This window comes from Mirounga angustirostris, unplaced genomic scaffold (genome assembly GCF_029215605.1).
Source record: "Mirounga angustirostris isolate CCGP_5_RB_7025 unplaced genomic scaffold, mMirAng1.0.hap1 SCAF_5, whole genome shotgun sequence".
Lineage (NCBI taxonomy): Eukaryota > Metazoa > Chordata > Mammalia > Carnivora > Phocidae > Mirounga > Mirounga angustirostris.
The window spans coordinates 6,488,164-6,510,723 of NW_026991713.1; the positions used below are offsets into that span (position 1 = coordinate 6,488,164).

General features: G+C 51.9%; 1 protein-coding gene and 1 non-coding gene across 3 annotated transcripts; one reads left to right on the forward strand and one right to left on the reverse strand.

The window, feature by feature from the left end:
* LOC123845196 (U12 minor spliceosomal RNA) lies at positions 1 to 149 on the reverse strand. The gene has a single exon (XR_006791009.1). It is a non-coding gene; the product is annotated as a U12 minor spliceosomal RNA (small nuclear RNA).
* Positions 150 to 436: 287 nt separating this feature from the next.
* POLDIP3 (DNA polymerase delta interacting protein 3) lies at positions 437 to 22,543 on the forward strand. Of its 2 annotated transcripts, XM_045872397.3 has the most exons (10): positions 894 to 1,083; positions 8,484 to 8,569; positions 8,917 to 9,307; positions 10,038 to 10,124; positions 11,936 to 12,031; positions 13,857 to 14,036; positions 14,592 to 14,669; positions 16,842 to 16,971; positions 19,075 to 19,141; positions 20,138 to 22,543. In XM_045872397.3, the coding sequence occupies exons 2-10, from the start codon at positions 8,517 to 8,519 to the stop codon at positions 20,313 to 20,315; spliced, it is 1,260 nt and encodes a 419-aa protein (XP_045728353.1). In that variant the 5' UTR covers positions 894 to 1,083; positions 8,484 to 8,516; the 3' UTR covers positions 20,316 to 22,543. The 2 variants fall into 2 exon arrangements, with proteins under 2 accessions (XP_045728352.1, XP_045728353.1); XM_045872396.3 differs by lacking the exons at positions 894 to 1,083; positions 8,484 to 8,569 and adding an exon at positions 437 to 597.
* The last annotated feature ends 17 nt before the right edge of the window (positions 22,544 to 22,560 follow it).

The following is a 22,560-nucleotide window of genomic DNA, read 5'->3' on the forward strand; positions in this document are numbered from 1 at the left end:
CGGGCAGATCGCACTCCCAGGCATCCCGCAAAGTAGGCGGGTCACCTTAGGGGCAACCTTTACCCGCTCAAAAATTCGTCTCACATTAGCAGTGAGGATTCGGGCGTCACCCCGAATCGTTATTTTCCTTACTCATAAGTTTAAGGCATAAAGAGCTACACATGTTACTTGCTGGATAGTGAATCCCATTCTCATTATCCCTACGGTGAGTATCAGAGTGGACCGTTGAACTAAGAATCCAGTTCCTTTGCAGTTTGTCTTACTCATTTAGTTAGTTGTTTATGTTGCTTTCCATTTTATTTGGTGTCTAGAGAGAACCCGCAACGGTAGTTGCGCCGACCGCCGTATGCAGATAAGGAGCTGGCGTCGCAAAGGCTCACGGGATCTCCCCGCCCCTTCCGGTTTTTGCCTGGTTTGAGCTGTCGCGAGAGTTCGTGCGCCGCACGCCGGAAGCAGCTAGTTGCTCCGTAGCGGCCGAAGGGGCGGGCTCGAGGGCCGAGGGAGCCTAAGCTTCTTGCGGCTCGCTCGGCAGTGCAAGATGGCGGACATCTCGCTGGACGAGCTCATCCGGAAGCGCGGGGCTGCGACGAAGGGGCGGTGAGCGGCCTTTTCTCCCTCCGGTGCTCAGGGCCGGCAGCCTAGCGGGGCTCGGGGCCGGGGAGGGAGCGGCCCGGGAGCGACGCGGAGCGCCGTCTGCGCCCGCCCCCTGCCGCAGCCGCGCTCCTCATTGGCCCGGCCCCGCCGCCGCCGCGGGCCCAGCCGCTCGGCCGTCGGCACTGGTTGGAAGCGCCGTCGCTCCGGGGAGGCCGGCGGGGCCGCTGGCGGCGGCGGCGGCGAGGCCGGGGCGCCCCGTTCGTGGGAGCGGCCCTGGGGGTGGGGGTGGGCGTCCCGTGGGGGGAGGGGTCCGGAAGGTCTTCCCGGCGCAGCCCCCTCCCTTGGGAAGACTGGCCCTCGGGTCCCGGTGCTCCCCGATCTCCGCGCGGCCTTAGAGTTAGGACGAGTGAAGTTTACGGGGAAGTGACTTGCTCAGACTCTGCGTGTTACCGCCGAAGCTGAGACCCGACCTTAACTCCCAAATCCTAGGTGCGCTTCCCCGCTCTGCCGCCTCTATTAACACTTGTCTCCGTTGCGCGGCGTTTCAAGTTCTCTAAGCGCTTTCATGTAACTACTGTCCCATTTGCTCTTTTCGCCGCCGTATCGGCCAGGTATTGATATTTTCCCCATTTTGCAGACGGAGAGCTTGAGGCCGGGAGAAGTAGAGTGAGTGACTTGTCCGAGGCCACGGAGAGCTGGGAGTCGGGGCTGAGTACCCTCTAGTTGGCCTCAGGCTTGGGCAAAAAAAAAAAACAGGTGGGACTGGAGGTTAGAGCTTCGTGATGGTTGTAGCTCCGAGTTGTCGGAGAAGACTGTTCTGGATCTGAGAAGATGATTTGCGGTGATGTGCCCCAAATTTCCTCTGGACCCTTAAATATTGTTAGCCATTTCCAGCCTTTATGAGGCCCGGTTCACCTGTATGAAGAAGTGGGAAGCCGGCCAGTAGTTCTCCAGCACACGTTGCATTAGTTCAAGTGTCTTTGTAAACAGGCTGTAAAGATGTTAGATGCTGTTTCTCAGACGTCACTCACTTAGCAGATGTTTACTAATACCTCCCGTGTGCGGGTGGCTAGAAAATAGATCTTTTCTGTTGCTAACTGAAATGTATTCCCCCACCCCCACCCCCCTGCACGCATATCCACTGCACCTGCCGCCACCACGTAATTCACCAGCCAGCGCTTCACCTGGGTTCGTTCATAACAGGCACACAGGAAGCATTAATTTACTCAGTCTGTGCTATGTGAGTAGTTCTGCTCTGTGAGTAGTTCTCTCCTAGGTCTTCCCTCTAATAACTGGTGTGGAGTTGGTGCTGAGTCCTCTGGCCACTTCTCCCTCCGGTGCTCAGGGCCGGCAGCCTAGCGGGGCTCGGGGCAGGGGAGGGAGCGCCGTCTGTCTGGGTTTCATAGGTTTGCTGGACAGTGGCTGAATGAACCAGTTTCCCGGGACATGCTCTTTCTGCAATCACTGCCCTCGGTTCCCGACTGCAGTCGGGCTGTTACTGTCTGTTGGGTCTGTACTTTCTTGGCGCCGATGTGTGCAGAGTCTCGTGTTGGGCATTGGGTGGGATCCATGGGATGAACGGGAACTGTGCAACCAGGCAGACGTGGTGCCCTGGTGGGCCTGTTGTTGGGTTCTGTGCCTCCCTGGCAAGATGACTTTTGAGCTGGGCCGTTTCCTCATTTGTAGTAATGGTTCCTGGCAGGTGGTTGTGAGGAGATTAAGTATGAGAATATAAAAATGTGTAAAGTTTGTACCAGGTGGTAAGTGTTCAGCAAATGAGGGCAGTTATCGTGGATCTTTCTTTTGAAGGAGTAGAAGCCCAAACCCCTCCCCGATGGGGGGCAATAGGTAAGCGTTGGAGCCTTAGAGTCAACCTGTGAAGTTTCGAGTCCCTTCTCTCACTTTCCACGTGATCTTTTTTCCTTTTTTAAAAGATTTTATTTATTTGAGAGAGAGAGCATGAGAGAGGGGCGGGTCAGAGGGAGAGGCAGATTCTCTGCTAAACAGGGAGCCTGACTTGGGGCTTGATCCCAGGACCCTGAGATCATGACCTGAGCTGAAGGCAGACACTTAACGGACTGAGCCACCCAGGTGCCCCTCCACATGATCTTATGCAAGTTACTTAACCATTCCATACCTCTCTCATTTATAAAATGTAGATAATACTTATTTTGTTAGGTGATTGTTAGGACTAAGTGAATTCATATATCTAAAGTACTTTAAAAGTATCTGATGGTTCTAAGTGTCCAGTAGATGTTAGCTCTCAGCATCATTATTGAAGGCTTTTAAATATAGAAGTAACATTCCAATTTTGTGTGAGAATATGTGAGAGAATATTGCCTTGCTGTTACATGAAGATTGGATTGGGGGAATGTGCAACAGACTCTACATACTAGTTTGGTCTGCATGCTGTGTTTGGGTTAAACCTGGTGGAAACGTCATTTTTATTTTTACTTGCAAGGACAATGAAGACTATATCCAGGGCATCCCTGTCAAGAACTGAAAGGTCTAAGCTAATTTCCTACAGTAAGCATATTCTGTCTTACATGCTTCCTGGAAGAACTCTGCCCTTCCTGGGAATGAGGGAATGGCATTGCATGGAGGTCCCAGGAGGAACTTTGTGCTTGGTCATTTAAGTAGAACCAGTGATGATCTCCAAAAACTTTCTTCCTCTTTGTCAAAATAGCAGAAGAAACTGTGGAAGTGTAAATAACCTGTTTGCCCACAGGTCATGGAATGTGCTTGTTTTTCAGAGCAGCCATTCGGTTTTGTGTTCATCACACCATGTAAGTCAAGAAAGGGGTCGTTGTCATTATTATTACCTGGGCCCCAGTTAATCATCAAAAGATTTCGATGATTAATGTGAAAATACAGAAAGGGAGAGTTTTGAGTGATACTTCACTCAGGTAGGGTGAGGCGCTCTCCTCCATGCCCAGGACCCATGGATGAGTCTCCCCAGGACAGCACGGGGCACCACCTGCAGGGCGGGCCTGTTCTTGTCGGTTTTTTCCTGAAGCTGTGAGCATACTGCTGGTCAGGTTTGCAAAGTCACCCACTGTGGTTTGATTTGTTGAGCTCTCAGAAGATCGCTGTCTGTCCACTGCCACCTCCTAGTTAGAGAAGGTTCATCTAAGGTGGCAGGCAGCCTTCGTAGGAAGGTCGGACCATGGGTGTGGTGGGTTTGAGCAGCTCTGGCCCAGCTGCCCTGTCTGGGGAGTCCTTGGAGCCGTGGGGAAGGGGGTTGGTCACCTTTTCAGTTCAGGGCAGGGCTCTGGTCCTGGTACTCACTGCTTGTTTCCTTGTTGAAGTAAGATAAAGGAAATGTAGACCTAAAACACAGGGGAGGAAAATTAGTTGTTACGTAACTTGGAGGAGAAGAAATGGGATTTAAAACATCTGCACAAGACTCTTGGAGGGTAAGGGGACGTGTCTGTGAAGCACCTAATTCAGGGTTGGCTCTCTGTAACAGAACTAATGTGTGTTTTCTCCTTGTAAAGGTGACCTCAGTACACGTAACTCTAACCCAAAGACCCCATGGATTAAAACCACTTTATAATAGTAATCCGGGGCCCCCCTCAAAGGCCTGATCCTTCAGACTAGACATCTATCTGTCCAGAGCCAGCTGTGGTCGGGGCCTGGCAGAGAGTGTGCGGTTCCAGTGGGGACCCTGGCTCTCTCACCCACAGTGCTCTTCCCAGGACCCCGTGGAGCACCCAGTGGGGCCCTGGAAGCAGGGCGGGGGTGCATTGTGTCCGTGTGGCCGGGTGGGGCAGTGCAGAGCCTTGTTCCACGCCTCCCCCGCCCCTCTCCCCAACGTTGAGGCCCAATGTGCAGAATGTGTTTCGGGAACATCAGAGAGTGTGCAGTGGGAGGTGAGGCTGCGGGCAGAAGCTGGGGCCAGACCAGAGGCTCTGCCGAGGGCTTGGGCTTTGTTAGGGAGCCCTCATCAGTTCTTGGAACAGGAGGGTAACACCACGAACTCTCTGTTTTGGAGACCCACTCCTAGCAGGAGTGTTTATTTGAAAAATTCCTGATGACTAATGCCTGCCTTGTCCCCGGCGCTGCTGCCTGCTGGGATGAACAGCCGTCTCTTCATGCGGGAGGAGGAGCAGTGATGATGAAAAGCCTGAGCACTGAGGCTGCTAGAGCTGTTCATGAAAGGGGTTGAAGGAACTGGTGTAACCTGGGAAGTAGCTTCCTCGTGCTCCTGCCTCCCCGGCCACGTCCCCTCCCGCCCCCAGATGGACCTGTTCTCACCCTCCGTGTGGCTGTGAGCGCGAGCTGTTCCTCAGCCTGGGGACAGCACACCCCCTCTTTAACTCTTCAAGTTCTGGTCATTATTTTTGACCCATGCGCTCTAACTGGATACGGGCAAGCCCAGGGCGGCCTTCAGCAGGGCCTCCTCACCTGTCACATGTGCTTGACAGCCTCATTCTCAGGGGTGGGAGGGTGAAAGGAGGAGTTCCCGGGGAGGGGGGCCCTGTAGGGTCCCTGGCACTTAGCGGGTGCTCAGGAGCGGAAAGCTCTTCGAGCCTTTTTTCCATCCACCTGATGCAGGGCTGCACCGCAGGGTTGCCCCAGGCGGGGAGATGCAGGGTGTGCCCCTGAGAGGCTCCTCGTCCTGCACGAGGTACAGGTTTGGAAACAGAGCCTCGGGATTCAGCACAGTGAGCGCCTCTGTGGTACTTGCGTCCAAGGTTCCACTGCCCCAGGGAGGGCGCCTCGGACTGTGGAAGTGCTAAGGGAGATGAGGGAACGCTCTTGAGGGCAGGAGGCGCCCACCAGAGCTTCGAGAGCCAGGAGGCTGCAAGCTGTGGGCCGTGGGGTGTTGTTCCCAGGGCCTGGGGCACACTCGGCTCTCCCCAGCCCTCTCAGCCCTACGGGCGTCTGGTTGTATGCAAGGTCCCCAGAGGCTTTGGGCCTCCCCCTCCTGGAACAGGAGTGCTCCTACCATGCTCTTTGTGGTGACTTGATTTCCCAGCCCAAGGCCTCTGGCTTCAGAGAGGCCCCGTGCGTGGTAAGTGAATAGTTTTATCTGGAGTGCTTTCCACTGACTCTGGTTTTGTCCGGATCTGGACGGTAAATGTTGATCAAAATCCTTTTCCCGGGGCGGCTGGTGGCTCAGTCATTAAGCGTCTGCCTTCAGCTCAGGTCATGATCCCGGCGTCCTAGGGATAGAGCCCCATCGCATTGGGCTCCCTGCTCCGCGGGAGGCCTGCTTCTCCCTCCCCCACGCCCCCTGCTTGTGTTTCCTCTCTCGCTGTGTGTCTCTGTCAAATAAATGGGTGAAATCTAAAAAAAAAAAAAATCCTTTCCGCATTTTACAAGTAGGCCTTCAGTAGTAGCTCCTGGGCTGAACTGCTAGCCTGTTGCATTTCTTTTTTTTTTTTCTTAAAGATTTTATTTATTTATTTGACACAGAGAGAGACAGCGAGAGAGGGAACACAAGCAGGGGGAGTGGGAGAGGGAGAAGCAGGCTTCCCGCAGAGCAGGGAGCCCGATGCGGGGCTCGATCCCAGGACCCTGAGATCACGACCTGAGTTGAAGGCAGACGCTTAACGACTGAGCCACCCAGGCGCCCCTGTTGCATTTCTTTGATGGGCATCATCAACAGATGTAGGGAGCTGAAAGCACTTAAACCAATCAGTGGGGTTACCTCGCCTGCTGCTTGGCCCTGGGGGTTGGGCTTTATTAAGAAGTTTGTGTGCCCTTCATCAATTCCAGGGGCCCCTCAAGTAGCGGTGGGTTTCAGCGCCACTACAGAGCATAGCCCCACGATTGTCAAGACCTTGCAGACCATGAACCCGAGGTGGGCCGCTCCAGGGGCGGGTGGGCGCTGTCTGCCACATGCACTTGTTGCGTCTCCCTAATTGTGCTTCCTGAACTCCCTAAACACCCCATTCCTTTTGGCCTTGCCTTTTGTTTTGTTTTTAAACCCATTCCTTTACAGGAGAAAATAGGACAGGGACCAACAAGTAGGGCACCCCACCCCCACCTTAAACTTAACTGACCAATTCTGCAAATGACCCTTTCCCTCTCTCTTCCACCCAGTTCTTGTGTAGACCCATTGGAAAGTAATGAAATCCTAAAGTAATTTGCCATTTTTCAAAGAAAATTGGTACGTGCATCACTGCCTTAGGCAGTCCTCTAGCATACTGGGGACAGCAGGTGTTTCCACTGGTCAAAGGATAACAGGATGAAGGTCCAGATTTGCCTTTACTGGTACCTTGGCTGTGCTCCTGCTGTTCGCACAGGAGCTGGTGGATAGTCTCCCTCCAATCAGTTGGGGAAGGGTGAGGCAGTAGGAGCACCCGCTGACTTGCCCAGTGTGCAGGAGGCCTCTAGGGAGGCCTGGACACAGATGTGGGAAACCGTATAGGAACTTGTTCGGTAGAGTTTTGCCTTCTAACACCAGGGCAGAGATTCTGAACACGGCCGTCATCCAGGATCGCTTGTGGAGTCAAAAATGCAGATGCCCAGGCCTTCACCCAGATTTTAGATTTAGTAGCTGTGGGGTGGGGTCTGGACAGCTGTGTTTTTAAGCAGTTCCACAGGAGTTTCTAATGCTCAGTCAGGGTTCAACACCACTTACAAAGCACTGGGCCCGTTCTGCCTCTTCCCAGTCCAGTGGGGAAGAGAAAACAAGCAGATGTAGACAGGCACAAAGGAGGGTTGTCCTGGAAGAATCAGTGAGGGAGGGTTTCCCCAAGAGGAGATGTTGCCTTGGGAGCCGGAGTCCCCAGGCAGGGCACCTGCTGCGAGAGGCCAGGGTAGAGCGGCCTCGTGGGATGGTGGGCAGGTGGAGCGAGGGAGCAGCCTGTGGACACCAGGAAGGACTTCCAGGATTGTACTTGGGATGGTCTTCGCTTTCCTCACAAGCCGCTAAAGGGCCAACAAAGGAACCCCACAAGCAAATGGGGCCTGTTTAATGAGTGTAGTTCATTTCCAATCTTAACAGTTTCTGAATTTGACATTCTTGGTGGTGGTGAGTGTGATAAATACATACTTGGTTTTATCCCTGGTTCCTGGCACACTGTTCCTAAAACTCGTGGGAGTTTCCTGAGTTACATAGGAACATCTTATGTTCTAATGAGGTGATGCCTGAGGGGCCCCTGGATAGTTTCAGGATGGGGGTGGTTGCCAGAAAGAACTTGGCATGATTAGTTGGAACTTGGACACCTACCCCACTCCCTAACCCCCAACCTCCAGGGAGGGGAGAGGGGCTGGAGATTGAGTCAGTCATCAATGGCCAGTGATTCAGTCAACCTTGCTTACATAATGGGACCTCCATAAAACCCCCTATACAATGGAATTTGGGGGAACTTCTGGGTTGGTGAACACAGCTACGTGCTGGGAGGGTGGTGCACCCAGAGAGGATATGGAAACTCCACACCCCTTCCCCTGTACCTTATGCCTCTCTTCCATTTGACTGTTCTGAATTGTATCCTTTATAATAAACTGATACTAGTAAGTAAACTATTTTTGCTGTGTTCTGTGAGCCATTCTAGCAGATTCATTCTCGAACTTGAGGGGGTGTGGGTCCCCTCAATTTTAGCTAGTCTGTCAGAAGTGTGGGAAGCCCAGGACTTGGGACTGGCATCTGAAGTGAGGGGAGTCTCTTGTGCTGACTCTGGGTAGGTAGTGTCCGATTGAATTGTAGGACACCCAGGTGGTGTCCAGAGAGTTCAAGAACAGTTGATGTGAGGGAAATACCCACACGTTTGGTGTTTGGAAACAACTCAGTGACTTTTTCTTTCCTACCAAGTCCTTGTGTCTTCGGTCTGTTAGCGGGCTAGCTTCCGCTCCCAGCCCAGGGGGCATCTGCCGGCACTGGAGGCCTGGGCTGCCAGGGGCATGCTGGGCACTTTCGTTAATCATTTCTTCTCCAGGCCTGTTTGGCCCACCTCACAGAGTGCTGGGGGATGACTGAGAGCACGGCTGTGGAAGAACTTTGGAAACTGAAGTTGCTCTTCAGGTGTGTGGGATTAGGATATTTGGGGATATGCTTTTTTTTTGACTAGCATCATCTGTAGGTTATTGTCCCTAATGGTGTCTCAGAACACCTGGTCTAGGGAGCAAAACAGTCTTACCTAAGTGACAGAAAGCACCAGGCCCTTCTTCCTAATTTTCTTTGCAAGGCAAAGTTAAACGCCATAAACTAGGAAAGAAGTTTCAATATAGGTTTAATTGTTTCTTCAGACAGCGAGCAGATTTCTGGTTTCTCCAGGAACTCCCTCCTGTTCCCAGTATTACGACGGCTCTACTTCCATGGGGTACTATTGATAACCCAGATCCGCTTAATATTGCCGTTTTTACTTGCAGTCTCAACGCCAGACCAGGAGTCGGAGGTGTTCGATCTCGTGTCGGGATCCAGCAGAGCCTCCTCAGCCAGCCAGCCCGCACTGCCACTTTCCAGCAGAGATTTGATGCCCGGCAGAAGATTGGCCTCTCGGACGCCCGGCTCAAGCTGGGAGTTAAGGATGCCCGGGAAAAGCTTTTGCAAAAAGATGCTCGGTTCCGGATCAAAGGGAAAGTGCAGGATGCCAGAGAGATGCTGAACTCGCGCAAGCAGCAGAGCACGGCGCCCCCGAAGCCCCGCCAGGTGGCCGATGCCCGCGAGAAGATCAGTTTGAAGCGGAATTCCCCAGCCACCTTCCTGAGCCCACCCATCGGGACAGTGACCCCTGCCCTGAAGCTCACCAAAACCATCCAGGTAGGTGTGACTCTTGCCATATGTTCCTGGGGAGCCAGGAACAAGTGTGGATTCAGGCAGGGAGTGGGGGCCCAGAGTGTTGGGGCAAAATGACAGTTCTCCCAAGTGTTTGTACAGTAACTGTTATGAGGGAGGCAAGGTTTTAATCTAGTTTTATGGAGAAGAAAGGGGGCTCCAGAAAAAGTGACTTTCTCCAGTGAGCTAGCAATGCAGGGAAGAGAGGGGAAAAGACAAGATACTCGTGGGGCGTGTGCTGTGTGGCAGGCACTTCACACATAGGACCTAATGTATCTCTCACCGCAACTCTGGGACCATTACCCCAGTTTTATAAAAGACTCTGGGTCTCAGGGCTGTGAATTACTGTGCCCAGAGTTAACACACTCGTCCGTGGGAGGCCCGGGGCAGGAGCCTAGTCAGACCCGGCCCCTCATCAGGGCACTGGGCGCTTGCACAGCCACCAAAGGGGATGCAGACAGCATTCAGCGGTCACGGCGAGTTCGGGAACAGGAACAGGAACAGGAACAGCAGCGGTGGCGAACATTTACTGAGCCAGGTTCACTGAGCAGGATGCCGAGGCTTCCTGTCACTCCTGCTTTGGGCACAAGGCACTCTGGAGGCTACTACAGGCCACAGCTGAGGGCCACCCCATATTTCAGGTTCAGTGATTCCTTTCTCGTGGAGAACATGTGTGGACCCCCGGAGATGAATCACGATCTCTGTGTGTTTCTAGGTCCCCCAGCAGAAGGTCATGGCACCGCTGCACACCCATCCTGCTGGAATGAGGATCAACGTTGTCAATAACCACCCGGCCAAACAGGTGAGAGAGCGAGAACGTGAGTATGTGGGCGTGAGTGTGCATACGGTGTGTATGTGTACACGGGCGTGTGCTTTGAGGGGCTCCGCCAGGTGGATTAATGAGGCCTGGCCAAGGTTCCCAGTGTGAGGAATTGGAGGGATTACATTTGGGGTTTTGCAGTTTGTGAGTTTTATTTACTTTTAGTTTTACTTATTTTTTTTTATTTAAAAATTTTTATTATCTGTCAGAGAGAAAGCATGAGCAGGGGGTGTGGCAGAGGGAGAAGCAGGCTCCTCACTGAGCAAGGAGCCCGATGTGGGACTCGATCCCAGGACCCTGGGATCATGACCTGAGCCCAAGGCAGACGCTTAACTGACTGCACCACCCAGGCGTCTATTTACTTTTATTTTTATTTTTTCAAAGATTTATTTTAGAGAGTGCGTGCGAACGGGGGAGGGGGCAGGGGGAGAGTGAGAACCCAAGCAGATTCCCTGCCAGAGCCCACAACCTTGAGATCATGACCTGAGCCGAAACCAAGAGTTGGACGCTCAACCAGCTGAGCCACCCAGGAGCCCCTGCAGTTTATGAGTTTAAAAAAAAAAAATAAAAATAAACTTACAGTGGGGGGTTGGGTATGCAAGGGGCAGAGAGGCAAATTGAAAGTCTTCTGTTTTTTGTTATTAAAGTAGTGTGTGCTTGGGGCGCCTGGGTGGCTCAGATGGTTAAGCGTCTGCCTTCGGCTCAGGTCATGATCCTAGGATCCTGGGATCAAGCCCCACATCGGGCTCCTGGCTAAGCGGGGAGCCTGCTTCTCAACTCTGCCTCTCCCCCTGCTCATGCTCTCTCTCTATCTCTGTGTCTCAAATTAATAAATAAAATCTTTAAAAATAAATAAAAATAAAGTAGTGTGTGCTTAATATAGAACACTTGCAAAACAGAAAAAGAATAAGAAGGAAAAAAGAATTCTTGTGCTCCTGCTCTCCAAAGCCAGCTGCTGTTGAAATTCTGCCCTGGCTCCTTCCTGGTTTTTTGTGTTTCTAAGTGTCATTATTATTGAGTTAATGCCTAGTCGTAGTTGTGTGCGTATTATTATATTATTATTATTTTTTAAAGATTTCATTTATTTATTTATTTGAGAGAGAGAGTGTGTGAGAGAGAGAGAGAGCGCAAGAGGGGGTAGGGTCAGAGGGAGAAGCAGACTCCCCGCCGAGCAGGGAGCCCGATGTGGGACTCGATCCCGGGACTCCAGGATCATGACCTGAGCCGAAGGCAGTCGCTTAACCAACTGAGCCACCCAGGCACCCTATTATATTATTATCCAATTTTGTGTCCTTTTGTTTTCACTTTATAACTTAAGCACTTCTGTGATTCACATTTACTCTAAACATTTTTAATAACTGTATAATCCATTGAGTTAATGTTCCAGTTTATTTAAGCCATTTTCCTCTAATTTTCACTGTTAGAAATCCTTCTGTGAACATCTTTGTGGCTAAAGCTCTTTCTGGGGTTTGGATTTATTTCTGTAGACCAGACTGCCAAGGATGAACTTTCTAAACCAAGATTATAAACACATGTTTTAAGGTGTTTCTAGGTGTTGCCTGCTTGTGGAAGGGTAGTTCTCGTGTACGTGGAGGTTGCAGCACTTTTGTTGGGCCCTTGTGGGTGGAGAGCCGGCCTGTGAGGATTTGACTCCCAGGCCGGTCTCCCCCGGTCCTCCCCTGCCCCCCACCCGCGTCTCCCTCCAGCTACTGGCTCCGTGTGTCTTGCTGTTCTTGCTCCAAATGTTCTCTGAGGGCCTGCAGGCCACGTTAGCTTTTTTTTTTTCTTTTCAGAATTTATATGATTTGGAAGATGATGATGACTCTGTAGCTCCCATTCCTAGTAAACAGATGAAATTTGCAGCCTCGGGTGGCTTTCTCCACCACGTGGTAAGACATTTTATGTTTTCCTTCCACTCACCATGTGCATCTGGTCCAGTGGATGGGCGAGGTGGTGGAGAGTACGGCCTTTCAATTCAGAAATCTTTCTTCATGTGGGTCATAAGAATTTCAGAACTGCTAATGCAACCCCTGGCTTATACATGCTGAGACCAGGGGGTCCAGTGCTGTGCTCGAGGCCCCATAGCTAGTAAGGTGCAGGGCTGCAGCTTCCGCTTGCTGTTTGAGACCCTGCAGGGGAAATGTGAGGTCCCAGAGGAGGGAATCGCCTTTTCTTTCCTTTGTGGCAGGACGTTCTGCATGTCCCCTTCCCTCCGTGGTCAGCAGCTCTGGCCCGTTCTTGACACCGGATCCCCTCAGTTGGTGTGTTAGCAGGAGTAAGCTGCACCTTTCGTGTGCACTCCACCGGGTGCAGCCTGCATGCCGGGCAAGCTTGCTAGACTAGACTAGGCTGCTGGGCAGATCCCACTCAGAGAAGGAACGAGAGCAGTATCTGGGACCGTCAGGGTGGCCAGCAGCAGCGGGTATAGCCCGTGACAGGGAGGGCAGCCAGGGGGCACTGAGCCAAGTGCCTTTGTTTGGCCTTCAGAGGCCCAAAGACTCTGTTTTTGTCACCGCATTGAGTGAATGGCCCAGTTTCCTGGTTACCGCTGAAGTTCTTGAAGCTGAATGGTTTGGAAGGGGCTGGGCCTTTGCATGGTTGAACTGCTAAGGTCTGCTGCCAGGGGAGCGGTCAGCTGGCTCAGTTCCTGGCTCACTCTACTTGAAAGAATGCGGTATTTGTGTTACCTAATTTAAGACTGCCCTACTCTCCTACCCAGTAAGGTGGGTGCTGTTATTAGTCCTATTTTACAGGTGAGGGATCAGCCCAGAGAGGTTAAAATATGTTCAGTATCACCCAGCTTATAAGTAGCGGATCTAAGAGTCACGTTTACACAGTCTGGCTCCCAGGCCGCGTGTACCATACTGTACTGGCCGTCAGTAATCAAAAAGCAGTTTAAGAAATGTGGGGCCCAGGAAGACATTTCATTTGCTTTGGAGAAGCTGGTGCACCAACCCTGCCCCATACTCTGCCCCTCTGGCGGCTGCAGCCCTCCCTTCTTCCTGAGTCAGTACCTTGGGGGCACAGTCTTCAGTCACCAAGGTCACCCGCCGTTTCTGCCTCATACGTGTTTTTCTTCAGATACATTCATACCAAGGAGTTTCCTTGTTTATATTTCCAAAGGACCCCATCCCCGGTTAGGGAGGGCAGGGGAGGGAGGGAACGGTTTCTGCTGGCTTGCACGGCGACTCTGCCAACATGTCCCTCGCGGTCTGGGAGCCAGGCAGGCCAGGGCTACGCATGGTGCCTCCGTGTGGCAGAAACGGGAACCAAGAAGCTGGGAGTCTAGACCTTCTGAAGGGTGGGTTCCTCTGCTAGGCCAGCTCAGAGCTGATGATCAGCCCATTGTGATAGAAACCTATCTGGGAATGAACTTGACTCTAAGCTTTTGGCCTTCTGCTTAGCCCCAAATCGTAGGTTTTCAAAAAATTTCAGTGGTCTGGGTAGGCCTTTGGCTCCAGGTCAGGCCTGCATGGAATTTTCTCCCCAGGGGTTTCCTGCACTAGAGCGTGGCTTCTGTGAGCACGTGGGCAGACTGCGTTTCTCCCCTCCAGCCCCTTCCTTGGGGGAAGTCACAGGCAGCCTTTTTGGCTCTAGATCTCTAATGGAGTTGGGGAGCTGGGAGGCCTTGGGGGTGGGGGTTGTCGGCCCCATAGGGCTTCTCTCTTGCCTTCTTCTCTAGCTTCTCAGATTCCTATCTGCCTCTTTGTTTAGGCCGGACTGAGCAGTTCCAAGTTCTCCATGTCTAAGGCCCTCCCTCTCACCAAAGTGGTTCAGAATGATGCATACACGGCTCCTGCCCTCCCCTCCTCTGTTCGAACAAAAGCCTTGACCAGCATGTCTCGGACACTAGTGAACAAGGAGGAGCCCCCGAAAGAGCTCCCACCTGCTGAGGTGAGGCTAAGGTGAAGGAGGGGAAGCGACTGCACCCCTCCTTGTTGAGAGTCAGCCTGTGCTGGGTGGGCTGTGTGTTGTGTGTACGCTGTTGAGTCCTCACAGCACCTCCGTGAGGTGGGCATTGCCACCTCCATTTTACAAATGAGCAAACCAAGCCTCAGCGACAAGCTTGCGGGCGAGTAGAAGAAACGGAGCTGCAGACTGAGCAACTCTGGTGAATAGAACAGAGGTCTGCCCCGAGGAGAGCTGCTGGGACCACTGAGGAAAGAGCATTTGATTTACTGGGCAAGTCGGGAAGGCTTTAAGGAGAAGGTGTCATCTGAGCTGGGTGGGTCTTGGCACGTGATTGGCATTCCATGCAGAGGCTCAGAGGCCTGCAAGTGTCGGGCGTATCTCGGAGGTGGTGAGAGAGTTTCGGGCCCTGAGCGTTGTGGTGGGGCATGACTGTGACAGGCTCCCTAGGGGGCTTTCCTCTGGGCCTTCCTGGTCACTCGCATGCTGCTGCTGAGCGCACAGCTGTTGTCTGATTCTGGGAACTGTCTTGTCTGGCAGCCTGTCCTCAGCCCTTTGGAAGGCACCAAGATGACCGTGAACAATCTGCACCCTCGAGTCACTGAGGAAGACATTGTGGTAAGTACTGTGTCCTGCCAGGATTCTAGCTCTCAAACCACGTCTGTGTCAAGGGACCCCAAGACCACCCCCAGGTACACTGATTCCCTGAGGCTCACGGGACTCCTCAGAGAGTCCTGTCGGGGCTGAGATTTATTACAGGATATAGAGCAAAATCCGCAAAGAGAAGGGCTCATGGGGCAGAGGCCAGGGGAATACAGGTACAAATTTCTGGATTCCTCCCCAAGTGGAATCACACAGAATGCACTTTATTCCCCCAGCAACGAGCTGTGATACGTGAAAGCAGGGAACTCGGTACAGACTCAGTGCCCAGGGCCTTTACTAGGAACTAGTCGTGTAGGCTCCCTCTGCCCCTGCATACCAGCGTTCCAGACTCCTAGGGGGAAAGCAGGTATTCAGCATAAACCACGTTATTTGCATAGATTAGGCTCAGTGAGCCACTTTTATCAACTAGGGTGGTGGGAGCCCTCCCCAATTCCAGGTTGCCCGACACCAGCCAAGATCCGGCCTTGGAAGCAGGTCTTTCAAAAGATAGCAGTTGGGCTGGCTGTGCTAACTCTGGTCTTCACAGCGACTAAACCAGGGCCAGGGCATCGTGCTGGATGGGTCTGAATGGGATCCTCTAGTCCCATGGTTCACAACTCAGTGGTTCCTATTTTCCTGTGAGTCTTTGGAACTTCTGCCTCCTCTAGGGGTTTTCATGATGATTCCAGAGTAAAAGGAATGAGATAGATCAGTGTTATCTGGTGGTTGGCGCCCCTGGATTGCCCTGTTCTGTCCTGTCCCGCCCTTAGTCATGGGCAAAACCTAAACCTGGTAAGGACAGAGCCAGATGCAGCCAGGACTTCTCTTCCACCTTATTTTCATTTAGGCACCAAAAAAACCACTATTAATTTAAAAATCCAGGTGCCCTTTTAACTCTGAACTGTCAGATCAGAGAAGGAATGCACCTGGACTCCAGCGTCTCTTTGCAGCTGAGTTTCAAGTTCGGTAACAGCCCATAAAGGCCACCACGTTTGACAGTGGTTTTGAGTGTGAAACACGAGTGCTGTGTGATAGCCCTGAGAAGTGAGCAGGCTCCCCAGCGCATGGTACACATAATGGGCGTTGCAGCCTGCTTTGTCTGATACCTGACAAGTTAATAGAGGATTAAAATAGATTTCTTTGCCTGATTATAAAAGTAGTAATAGCTACAGTTTATTGGGCACTTAGTATGTGGCAGGTGCTTTGTAGGCAGGATCTTTGAAAATACAGAGTAGTGGGAACGGCCCCCCTGTGGTGATCACCATGAGCTTGAACGCCGGCAGTAGCCACCCTCCCTTTCCCCACATGGGTAATGTTGAGAGAACGGCAGTACAATTGGGATCACACTTAGTATTCAGGTCCGTATCTTGGTTTTGGTATTTAACAGTTTCCACTTTATCATGAAAAACATTTCAGTGACCTCTGCAGAAACCTCTTCTGTCCTCATGAGAGCCTTGTGGAGGGAGTCGCAGGTGAGGACATGGCGTGGGTGCTGGCCGGCCTCCGTGGTCCATCTCCACATTGTCTTCCTTCTCTGGCCTCCCATCCTGCCCTGTAAAAGGAGGTGGGGGCGCCAGGGGACATGATGATGGTGGTAACACACGCCTACAGAGCATTGCCCTAAAAAATGCCCCCAGTTGAGCTTTCAGCGACCCTAGGAGGAAGGCGAGACCATTCCTTTTCTTTTTTTCAGAAGAGAAGACTCATTGTCAGAAAAGTTAAATAACTTGCCAGATTCCCTGGTGACATATTTACCACTGCCTTTGATGAGCCTACACGTTCCTTTTCATGACCGGGCCCTCAGAGAAATTCTGTAACTGTTATCCTTGTTGAGAAAGTGGGTGCAGAAGCAGGAAGTCTTTGGGGGTGCCTTGCTGAAGGACACACGGACTCCAGGGCTTAGAAGCCCAGACCCATTTCTTGCTGCCCCCTTGGCTCGACCCCTCATCTGGTCCCACATCGAGAGGCCTGTGGATGTCCCAGGGACACCACCTAAAACAGCACCTCCCAAAATCCTGGGCGCTGGGCATATTCAACTGGAGTGCAGCTGCCAGTCTACTCAGAGCCCTCTGGAGTGTGTGAATGGCAGGCAGGCAGGATAACAGCCCCAAATTCTTCTACAACCCCAACCCCTCCTGTTGTTTGCAGGAGCTTTTCTGTGTGTGTGGAGCCCTCAAAAGGGCTCGGCTGGTCCATCCTGGGGTAGCAGAGGTGGTCTTTGTGAAGAAGGACGATGCCATTACTGCATATAAGAAGTATAACAACAGGTGTTTGGACGGTAAGTCAGGGAGAAAGCCACCTCCCCTTCCTGCTGTTCACTCTCGGGCAGCAGGCCTTCAGAGCGAGCCTTCCTCTGAGACGGGTGGGAGGACTCCTGGCACATTCAGCCCTCTGGATGGAAGGTTTCCCGTGCGCCAAGGACAGACAGGCATGTGCGATCCCCTGAGCTGCCTGTTGTGCAGGGCCCTGGGTTTTCACCCAGCCGTGGGACTTCAGTCGAGTGAGCAGAGAAACATCGTTTCTCCATGGATGGTTCTCTTAAGAGGTCTTGCCGGGGAAACCAAAAGTACTAGCCGCCTCCTTCCAGATGTTGGTCTGATTACTGAGAGAGAGAATGAGAGACAGAGAGCATGAGAGGGAGGAGGGTCAGAGGGAGAAGCAGACTCCCTGCCAAGCAGGGAGCCCGATGCAGGACTCGATCCCGGGACTCCAGGATCATGACCTGAGCCGAAGGCAGTCGCTTAACCAACTGAGCCACCCAGGCGCCCCGAGTTTAAAAGAATTCTTTAAAAAAAAGAATTCTTTATATATTAATTCGTCTCTTACCAGATAACTGATGTGCCAACTTTTTCTCCCATTTTGTAGGTTGTCTTTCCCTCTTCTTTTTGATCTATGTATTTTTCTCTAAGCAGTGCTTTAGCTGCATCCCATAAATTTTGGTATGTTGTGTCTTTATTTTCATTCATCTCAAAGTATTTTCTGAATTCCCTTGTGATTTCTTCTTTGACCCATTGGTTATTTAAGATTGTTTTTAATTTCCATGTATTTTTGAATTTGCCAAGTTTCCTTCTGTTCCATGAGTGTTTAAGGAGAATATGTATTTTGCTGCCGGTAGATGTCTGTTAGGTCTAGTGAGTTCATAACGTTGTTTGAATCTTCTGTTCCCTTGTCAGTCTTCTGCCTCGTTCTATCCATTACTGAAAGCAAAGTATTGAAATCCTCAACTATGATTGTTTCTTTCAGTTCTGTTAGTCTTGCTTTGTGTATTTGAGGGTTTGATGTTAGTTGTATATATGTTTGTAGATGTTAGTTGTATATATGTTTATAATTGCTCTCTCCTGGTGGAGTGACCCTTTGATCCTTGCAAAATGACCTCCTTTGTCTTGGGGCACCTGGGTAGCTCAGTTTAGCATCCGACTCTTGGTTTCGGCTCAGGTCATGATCTCGGGTCATGGGATCGAGCTCGTTGAGTTCAAGCTCTGAATGGAGTCTGCTTATGATTCTTTCTCCCTCTCCCTCCCGCCCCTCTCTACTCACTTGCGTGAATATTTTCTAATGTGACATTTTAGGTCCTTTAAAGATTTTTTTCACTATATATGTAATTTTTTTTTAAAGATTTTATTTATTTGAGAGAAAGAGAGAGAGAGCACAAGACGGGGGAGGGTCAGAGGGAGAAGCAGACTCCCTGCTGAGCAGGGAGCCTGACACAGGACTCGATCCCAGGACCCTGGGATCATGACCTGAACCGAAGGCAGTCACTTAACTGACTGAGCCACCCGGCGCCCCATTTTTCACTCTATTTTTTGAGTTGCTACCTTAATGGCTGCTCAAGGGTTTACAGTACCAGAATCTATTTCAGATAAGTATTAAATTAATTCCAGTGAGGTATTAGAAATGTGACCCCTATATGGCTCTGTTCCCTCTTCCCCCTCTCGTGTGCTGGGATTGCTGTACTCCTCTCATAGTGTGGAGAGCGGCGTCGCAGTCAGTACCTGGAGCAGCTAATCCTTCATAGACCAAGTGGAAGCCTGTGTGTGCACTTGTGAATTCTTCTTTCACTTAATTGTGTTGCATAAACATTTTTCTTTACCTCACAAACGAGTTTAGACAGAGTCGCACTGAGTTCAGGTTCTCCCTTCCTTCTGCTCTCCTCTCCTGCTTAAAGTGAGAAGTGAGGTCTGTTTCTACTTTGGTGCCGTCCTTGCTGAGGTTTCGTGGACCTCATGCCCTGGGATTCCCAGAGCCTGGCAGCCCCTTCCCCCGTCGTGAGCCAGAGCTGCCAGCAGTGGGGGCTTCGACCTCCTGGTGATAGAGGGAGCCCCTGTCCTTTTGTCCTGAGCCAAAGTCTCATCGCAGAACCTTTTTTTCCTTGGTTTTTCAGGGCAACCCATGAAGTGCAACCTTCACATGAACGGGAACGTCATCACCTCAGACCAGCCCATCCTGCTGTAAGTTCCAGAGGCAGCGGTGCTGGGGGCCGGGTGGAGCTTTTCTCCTCGTTTGCTCTGTGGGGTTCTTGTCATTCTGCAGAGTAACGTGCCTGCGTCAGCACTTCCTCTGGCATTTCCTCCGGGCTGACGCTGAGTGGGCCGCCCCAGGTGGGCCACCGCGTTGCTGAGTGGTGTACAGTGACCTGTCATTTCCGCAGGGCATTGACCCCACGGGGGCTCATGTTTAGACCTCGTTCTCAGCTTTATAATTCAGAAATGCCTGAGAAGAGAGTGGCGAGCAGACCAGTTGTGTCTTTGTTCCACTGTGGGCTCCATCCAAGTGAATGGAAAATGCTACCTCCTTGTCCCAGACCCTGGTGGAGACAGGCCCCGCTGCCGGCCCTTGTTTTATGACATGCACCTGCACATACATGCCTGGCCCAGACTGAGGCTTTTTTTGGAGCCTGAGATGCATGAAATGTAGATTGGCAGGACGTCCTTTTATAGAAGAGGAGGCAAAACCTCAGGAAGGTATTAGACTTGCCAAGGTGGGTGGGGCAGGCAGACTTTGAAATTTAGAAAGACCGGAATTTGAACCTCAGATAATGAATTGTGTGATTTGGACTAGTGTTTTAAGCTGCACTCCAGGAATAAGTTGTATTCTGGAAAATGTGGGTTTTACGACCTAGTAAGTTTGGGCTAAAGAGAGTGAAGCCGATTTCTTGACTTCAAGCCTTCTCTAACTACGTAATAAGCTGATGTGTATGTGATTGTCTCTAAAGGGCATGCAGCATTTCCTAAAGTTAAAACCCCAGATCACAACAGGCTGCATTTCAATTTTGTCAACTGCAAATTAAAAAATGATGGATTTGCTATAAAATGTCATGAGATCAGGAGGTACAAAAAGCATTATGTTCAGCACCTAGCTCTCATAACAGACTTAGTAAATGATGGGCTCCCTTCCCATCTGAGGGAAAACTGACAAGGATTTTGACTCTTCTCTGCTCCCCACAGACGGCTGAGTGACAGCCCCTCAGTGAAGAAGGAGACTGAGCTGCCTCGCAGGGTGAATTCTACCGCCTCATCTAACCCTCCTGCCGAAGTGGACCCTGACACCATCCTGAAAGCGCTCTTCAAGTCTTCAGGGGCGTCTGTGACTACACAGCCCACAGAATTCAAAATCAAACTTTGAGCTGGAGGGGCGGGAGGGTGAGGCAGCCAGAAGCAGGGGCAGAGGAGGGTGGCTCTGTTTCCTAAAGCAAAGCTTGTGACCAATGGGCCGTTGGACTGGAGGCCCCTGAGCGTGGGAAGGGTTGCCGGGGGTAGAGCGCTTCCTCACTGGACGGGACCCACCTTTCTGTGTTGTGTTCTACCCTGTGCTCTTCTGTACGTTAACATTTCCTGTAGTCTATTTCTTCTCCCTCCACCTCATCACCAAGGTAGGCTTGTGTTGCTCAGTGTCTCTCCCCCTCATCTCAGCCCCAAACTGATTTCTTGTTTGAAAATGGTACCCTAAGTTCTCTGGATGGCTTTCTTGTGGCCCCGTGGAATGCAGGGCAGGGGCCTCTGTGAAGGACACCTTTTTCTCCAGGAGGCGAGGAGTTGCCTCCCCTTTCTCTTTTTTAAACTTTCAAAGGAAGTGGGGAGTGGGAGCCCCTGCCCTCCTAGTTCCGGGAAGCCAGGTCAGCTCGAGAGCTGTGCCAGTCACCTGCCTGGTCATTGCAGGTGGCCCGGGCGGGGATCAGGCCACAGCCCTCTTGTCCTTGCGTCACGATTGGCTCTAGACAGTGTGGTCTGGAGAGGGCCATGTGGCAAGGGCAGGTGAGGCTGCCACTCTGCTGGGAAGAGCATCCCCGGTCCTTGCTGCGCTATCTTCTGGCGGCTCACGGTCCGTTCTTGAGTTCACGTCTCCCTGTCCTTGCATCCTGCCGTGTGCCCCACCCCAGCTCTCAGCCTTCTGGGTCTCATTGCCAGGAGAAGTGTGCATCATCAGCCCTCCCAGTTCTCACCTGGCACAGCGCTTGTCACACCTGGTTTGGGTGCAAATGCCAGCTCTCTGCTAGTTGGATTTTTTTTTTTTTTTTTTTTAAAGGTCTGCCTCTTGTTTTGTGACACTGAGGGTCTGGGGATTATTTGAATGGGAGATACTGGCTTGCTCCTGGCTCTTCCTTTCTGGCCTCAGATGCCTACAGGACAGTAGGGATGCTGAGAGAGGCACAGATCCACCTGCCACCAAGGGGCACTGTTCCCAGTGTTGTGACTGACCCATCCTTCCATGACCAGAGGGGTCTTTCCCTGCCTTGGCAGTGAAGGGCGCAGGGAGTGCTGGGTGGTAGGCAGGGTGTGGAGAGAGCAGAGCAGCCCTTCCAGGTGAGTTGGGGCAGAACTGTAGCCCCCAGGGGCAGCCCCTAACTGAATACCAGGACAGCATGGCGTCACTGGCCTCCTCAGTCTCCTGCTGCTTTGTTGGGACTGCAGAGGGAATCCAGGTGGCAGACCTGGAGCGAGTTGGGCAGCAGGGCTCGGGGAGCTCTTCAGAATCAGTAGCAAGTGAGCACTGTGAAAGGCACGAGTCTAGGAAGTAGAGGGGACCTGAGACACTTAAGAGCCTTTTGTGGCCTGCTTGCGACCAGCCCAGTGAAGAAAAATCTGGAAACTCATGTTTCCAGAGTTCGGTCTGTAAGCAGGAAGGACCCAGGCTTTGAGCACCGTTCAGTCCTCCAGCTCTAAGACTGCTCAGGCCTTGGAAGTCAGTGGGGGGTACCTGATGGCGCTCCACCTTCTGGTTCTTCAAAGAATGCTGCTTTTGTTCCCTTGTTCCCTTTTCCCCCTTGGAATGGGTGCAAACGCAGCTGGAAGACATTCCTCCTACACTTGCCCCTTCCTGATCCATGAGAACACCTACAAGGCAGTAGGACCTGGTTTCTCAGGTACTGGGGACAGTTGGATCACTGCTTGGACTCTGCTTCAAGTAGGGATGGTAAATATCCTGCCTGCATGGCTTTACCCTCCTCTGACCCCTCCTCCCCCTCTCCCCCCCTCCTCCCCCTCTCCCCCCCTCCTCCCCCTCTCTCCCTCTCCCCCATCCTCCCCCTCTCCTCCCCCCCCACCCCAAGTCCCGTGCCAGGCTGCTCTGGCTATCACAGCGTTCATGAGCCTAGCTGCAGCCTCCTGGACCTTGTCCTCTGGATAGCCATATGGTACATTACAGGGTGGAGCCTATTTGCCTCCCCTGCTCTACAGGGTGTCATCATGGGAAATGGAAGAGAAGGTGGTGGGCCAGTCCTTGTGTCCCTCTCCAACTCCCACCCCTCCGCATTCCTCATGTGTATCTCTTGTTCAAAAGGAGAGGAAGAGACATTAAGGGACGGAGGAGACTATATGTTACTTACCCATTTCTGAATAAATTTGTTATTCCTACCTCTGAGCTGTTCTTT